At 43.6% G+C, this 6225-nt stretch overlaps 1 protein-coding gene across 1 annotated transcript; it reads right to left on the bottom strand.

Annotated features, from left to right (window-relative positions):
• Positions 1-2147: 2147 nt before the first annotated feature.
• LOC147903976 (putative pentatricopeptide repeat-containing protein At3g11460, mitochondrial) lies at positions 2148-5679 on the bottom strand. The gene is made up of 2 exons (XM_087372654.1): positions 5611-5679; positions 2148-5433 (listed from the first exon to the last, which is right to left on the bottom strand). Exon 2 carries the CDS (start codon positions 5036-5038, stop codon positions 2681-2683), a length of 2358 nt encoding a protein of 785 aa, XP_087228780.1. The 5' UTR covers positions 5039-5433; positions 5611-5679; the 3' UTR covers positions 2148-2680.
• Positions 5680-6225: the final 546 nt, after the last annotated feature.

The following is a 6225-nucleotide window of genomic DNA, read 5'->3' as shown; positions in this document are numbered from 1 at the left end:
ATCCCTCTCGGGGTGATGTTGCAAAAAATACCTACAAGCCAAGCCTTGCAGAAACGTTCCCGTCGTGCGACGGTAAATGTCATGGTATTTCCCCCAAAAGGTTTTTGTAAGGTTGCCTAGGGAAGACCACAAGGTCCCTTTCCTATTCAAAACAGAAAAGGCAAAGCACTCATGGTCCTATAGTCTACATGTCCCTATTTAGGGGGAGGAGGGGGCTTCCTATCTAGGATGATGACTCTTCCATCTCTACCTTTTTCTTTGGCTTCCATCAATTTTTTGATGCGGAGAGAGAGAGAGAGAGAGAGAGTAAAAGTGTCAAGATCTACTGATTCAAGGAATGTGCTTCCTTTAAAAACTGTGGATCCATTCCATTCCCCGTGAGCCTCCCTTGTCTCCTAATTTTTAACAATTATATGGGTACGCACTGCCTTTATGAGAGGGTTATCGGTAGAGTGTGCAGGTCAAAAAGCAAACAAAATGAATCAATACGAAACGAATGTCAGGTGCAATAGAGGATGCAAGAACTCATAATAGCAAAGGCATCAAAAAAGAAGAGAAGAGTGGACGAGTAAGCTCATAGAATCCTGTCATTGAATGACAAGGAAATTCAAGCCGAGGAAGAGTAGGAAACCTAAGCAGTTTGAAACTAGATATAATGCTAAGGACAACAAAATAGGCATGAGTGAAAGAAGGTCAAGAGAGTCAAAGGCTCCACTTCCAAGGGGTATCACGGCCCAAAGGACCAGGAAGGAATACCCCACCAAATCCACAAAGGAAGTGCAAAGCATTTCAAGAGAATTGAAGACGCAATAGGGAGTGCACGAGCAACTCCATTAGCAAATCAGCAAATCACCAATGATGGCACGACCAAAGTCGGAGATCAAATTTAGAAAATACACAAGACGAGAGGGTGAGAATCGTCTTTCCCGTTTGCAGAGCTTCCTATGAACCGCAAACATATTGCAATGCAATGGTATAACATGGAAATCACAAATCCAACAAGAACATACAACAAATTGCTACACAAGGCAATTGCGATTGAGAAGGGGATCATCATGGACAATGGAGGTGAAGAAGAGACGACGAACTAGTTGTCAAAACGAAATCAGCAACAAAAGGAAGGAGCTGAAAAGGCCCTTCAAAGAGATGGAATAAGAGGAGCTCCTGAAAAAGGAGCAATTTGGTGCATCAAGTGCAAAATTGATTGATGACACTACAACATTTGCAAACGTCTAGGCCACACAATCAAAGAGCGTTGTTCAACAAAAGCAAAAGGACCACAAAGGTCAATCAAGTTTAGAGTGAATGTAGATGATCCTATCACACACATGTTTCTTCTACGAAAAGGGAGGTCATCATAAGGACTACGGATTGTGGAAAAAATAGCTAGATATGCTACAGAAAGCATGCTACAATGATGAACTATAGGCTTGGTGTTCACACACATCAAAACAAAAGTGGTCACAAGGTCACAAGGCAGCCAAAAGAACTCAACAAATCAAGAGGAGCCAAAAGAACTACAGATCCATCGGAAAGAAAACAAGAAGATGGCCACACAAATAACTGAGGCATTTAAGCAGAAAGATGTCTTGGTAGAACTAAGAGAAGAGTCTAAAAGTAGTCAGATGATGAATCACAGCACTAAAGAGCTAGAATGCAGTCAGACAAAGAACCGAAGCAAAGACGAGCCAAAAAGCAATGCTGAAATGGAAGGCTCCCCATTGGAGGAGAACAAAATCAATGTAGCTTGGAGATATTTAGGGAGTTGAATGCGATGATTTCAAAGGCCAACTGTTGGAAATTGCTTCTCACAACAGTTCTTCCAAAATTGACCAATGAGCAAGCAAGAAGTATGAAAAACACTAACCACTAGAGTGAAACTGATAGCGATCAAGATTTGGGACGAAGTACTAATGACTGACATAGAGGTCAGGAAACACAAAATCAAGGGAGTAAGAAGCACGTTTTAAAGACTATGCAAAATATAATTTATGAAATGCAGTGAGTGCAAAATATGACTAGGATAAAAGATACAAACTGGGGCAACTGCAAAAAGTCTTTTTTAAATCATTCTAAATTGTGAATATATGATCTTCCTGTGTAGCTTGGCCTACATACAAGGTTTGGTTCAATTTAGATAACTTCTGATTTGACAATTATGTCAAACTGAATTTATGGCTGCTTTGACAGTTCTTTTTCCCCCCAGGCAGGTAGAGGGGGGAGGGGGGCATGGTCTATTATCTTAAGACCCACATGAGACCCGAGTTCCGGCACAGTCTACGGGACTAACATTATATTTCCTTGTAGATCTTGAAAAATTCGGGCATGTCCTAAGGCTGGCTGATACACTACCATACAGGACTCTAGCCTACTGATACTGATAGCTGACACCCAAAATAAGGTGACTGGATTCGTCCACACACCACTTTGCGATAGTCGAAGGAATATCAATGTTTGTCTTACCAGAAAGTGTCACAAAAGCTCAGCACAGACATAGCATCCCAGCACAGACATAGCATCCCAGCACATTGACAGATAACCCCAACAAGAGAATATGCTGTAGATGCAGTGTCATCAACAATTGATCCCGCAAGGACACTTTCCATCCTTGAAATTGTGAATGCGACTTGCATCTCTAAGAACAATATTTCGATGTTCTATCGTTGATATAAGAGCAGTACTATTGTGACAATCCTGACAAACATGCAGATTTTTTACCTGTCCCTGCAGGTGTATTGATTAGGGCACAAGCAATTGCAAGCTGTTCGCTGTGCCCACACAGTGCATCTTCCTTTTCACCATCAAAAAATTTATGTGCCATATAGTCCTTCATTTTGAAGGAAAGATCTTCCAGCTTTGCATATATGTCTTCGCTTTGGGGATGCGTCCTATCTCCTGCAACAAATGCATGCACCATTCCACTACGATCAGTCCACCAGCTTTGTCCAGGCTGCTTCTTGTTTCTCATTACCTGGATCCTGTCGCAGTCCTCCCACATGTGAACATCTCCATATATGTTTGTCATCAAGACATATGCTGCAAGAAGTTTTTCATCCAATCTCACAGCATTTTCAAAGGCACGCCTTCCAACTTCTACATTCTTCCAGTTTCGACAAGCACCCAACAAGGTCAACCATATAACAACGCTAGGTTGGAAAGGCATCTTCTCCACCATTGACATAGCCTCGTCAAGTAGGCCTGCACGACCAAGAAGATCAACCATGCAGCTGTAGTGTTCAATAGTTGGGATTATACCGTACTGTCTGCTCATAGTCTTAAAGTACTTCTGGCCCTTGTCCACTAGACCCTCATGACTGCATACAGTGAGGACACTAAGAAATGTGACCCCATTTGGCTCTACACCTTCCTTTCTCAGTCTCTCAAACAAATAAAACACAAGTTCACTCTCCCCCTGCCTAGCATATCCTGCAATCAAAGCACTCCAGTGTACAACATTCCTTATGGCCAATGCATTAAACAACTCTTGGGCATCAAGCATGCTCCCACATTTGGCATACATGTCAATAAGACTGCTTGCCACAATTGCACCAGTCTCAAACCCAACCCTGCTGATTTGTGAATGGAGCTCCTTTCCAGTTTCCAGAGCTGCTGTGTCACCGCAAGCTTTCAGAATGGCGACAAAGGTAAAGCTACTTGGTGAAAGACCTTGCTCTTGCATCTGCACATAAATTCTAAAAGCCTCGTTGCTTTTTCCTTGTTCAGAATATCCCATGATCATGGTAGTCCATGTAACCTCATTACAATGAGGCAATTTGTCAAAGACAGACTGGGCATCCTTCATGCTCCCACATTTGGCATACATATTGATCAAGTTAGTTCCCACGAATATATCTGGCTCAGAGCCACTCTTGACCACATGGGAGTGGATAACTCGACCTTTTACAAGGCATCTCATTTTTGAAAACTTGCCATCAACTTGCTGCCCCTCTTGCGCAACTGCCAAGCTACCACAAGCCTTCAATGCACCAACAAAGGCTCGATGATCTGCTTTGATACCTTCCTGGTGCATCCACGTATACAATTCCAAGGCTAGTGCAGTATCCCCTTGCTCCACGTATCCCAGGAGCATAGTAGTCCATGTTACCACATTACGATGGGGCAATTCGTCAAAGACACGACGTGCATCCTCCATGCTCCCACATTTTGCATACATATTTACCAAATTAGTTCCAACAAATACATCTAACTCAAAACCGCTCCTTACAACTTGGATGTGTATAGCTCTTCCCTTCACCAAGCAACCTACTTTCACAAATTTCCCATCAACTTGCTTTTCCTCTTCCTGTGTTGCAAGGCTAGTGCAAGCCTTCAATGTTCCCACAAAGGTTCGATCATTTGGTTGGACACCTGCCTGGTGCATCTGCACGTATAAGTCTAAAGTCAGAGCACAGTCTTGTCGCTCAGCATACCCCAGGATCATGGTACTCCATGTAACTACATTACGATGAGCTAATTCATCAAAGACACTATGTGCATCCTTCATGCTCCCACATTTCGCATACATATTCAGTAAATTGGTTCCAACAAATACGTGCGACTCAAAGCCGCTCTTTACTATCTCAGCGTGGATGGCACTACCTTTCATGAAGCACCCCATTTTCATGGGACTCCCATCAACGTGATTCCACTCCTCTAGTGCAGCCAGGTCGCTGCAGGCCTTCAACGCACCAACAAAGGTTACATGATCTGCTGGGACGCCTTCCTGGTGCATTCCGGCATAAAATTGCAAAGCTCTTGCACCCTCTTTCAGCTTGGCATAACCCAGGATCATAATGTTCCATGACACCACATCACGCTTTGACATTTTCTCAAACACGTGGAGAGCATCTCCCATGCTTCCACGCTTCACATACATATGCATCCACTTGTTTATTCTAGACACCGGAAGCTTGTTTAAACGTTCCTCTTGAAGGTCATAAATTTTCTTAACCTCCTTCAACTGAGGCAACATTTTGTGGAGCACATTTTCAGCTCTGCCAGAACGACTACACAGGGTCAGCCTAAGCTGTGGGACCATGAGACCTACCTAGTACTTTGTACAAGGCAAGGTCCTATAGCCCAATTATCATTGGCAAAAGTGGAGCAAAAGGAGAAGATTGCGTACAAGAAATCCGGTGCAAAGATACAGCAACTGTAAATACAGTGCGAGTGTAGGAGAACGATCCGTGCGCTCAGAATCTGAGAAAAGGGCGGTGAACCGCACGCACTGAAGGAATTGCAGGGAGAGGTCCAGAGGGGCGGTTTGTGATACATTGGGGAGAGGATCTCCCAGGGAATGTATTGGTGTCACTGGATTCTGTCTGAGTGTGATGGGTTTCGACCCCAAAGCCCTGCGGAAGGAACATTGAAAGAGGGCGGAGGGCAGGCACCTCCCTTCAGGAGCGCTGTGATGATAGTAGTGCTCCATCCGAGCTGAGAAAACGTACATAACAAGTGAGAATACAAGTACTCGTGAGCACTGACCTCTCAAAATTCACGTCCCTTGAAGACTAAGAGTGTACATCACAAGTGACTACCAGTACTCGTGAGAATTGCCTTCAAATTTGTTGTGTCTAAGGAAAACAATTGTAAAGATGATTGGATGATTACCTCTCATGGAACAATTGTCAAGATGATTGGATAATCGATTAATTTGCAGCACCTCTCATGGAAGCCCATGCATAGGAAAGTCCGAATGATTTGCAAACTGTGAGAGAATTTCACTAAAACAAGTTGAATACATTCAAAAGGGCCTCCCTTGGAAGGTGAGAGAGAAGAAAAAGAAGAAGAAGAAGAGAGAGAGAGAGAAAGGGGGAGAAAAAAATGGGGATAAAAATAGCAAGCAAAAAGAAGAAGGAGAGAGAGATAGCGAGAAAGGGGGAGTAAAAAATGGGGACAAAAATAGCAAGCAAGAAGAAGAAGAAGAGAGAGAGAGAAAGAGAGAGAGAGAGAGGGGGGGGGGGGGAGTAAACAAGGTGAATGATCAAAGTCATTCATGAGGGAGAGAAGAAGAAGAAGAAGAAGGAGAAGAAGAAGAGAGAGGGAGAGAGAGAGAGAGAAAGGGGGAGAAAAAAATGGGGACACAAATAGCAAGCAAGAAAAAGAAGAAGAGAGAGAGAGAGAGAGAGAGAGAGAGAGGGGGGGATAAAAATGGGGACAAAAATAGCGACGGTGGATAGCCAATTCCCCGCCCACACGTGTCCAAAAAAAGACCCAACTACCCCT

Source organism: Dipteris shenzhenensis, chromosome 3 (assembly GCF_047967505.1).
Source record: "Dipteris shenzhenensis isolate YYH24624 ecotype China chromosome 3, Dip_SZ_1.0, whole genome shotgun sequence".
Classification (NCBI taxonomy): domain Eukaryota; kingdom Viridiplantae; phylum Streptophyta; class Polypodiopsida; order Gleicheniales; family Dipteridaceae; genus Dipteris; species Dipteris shenzhenensis.
Note: the sequence above shows the minus strand (reverse complement) of the source record. Positions and strands in the feature narration are given on the sequence as shown.

Bases quoted from the DNA above. Each gene is read 5' to 3' on its own strand.
- LOC147903976 (XM_087372654.1), bottom strand. From the start codon at position 5,038: ATGGTCCCACAGCTTAGGCTGACCCTGTGTAGTCGTTCTGGCAGAGCT.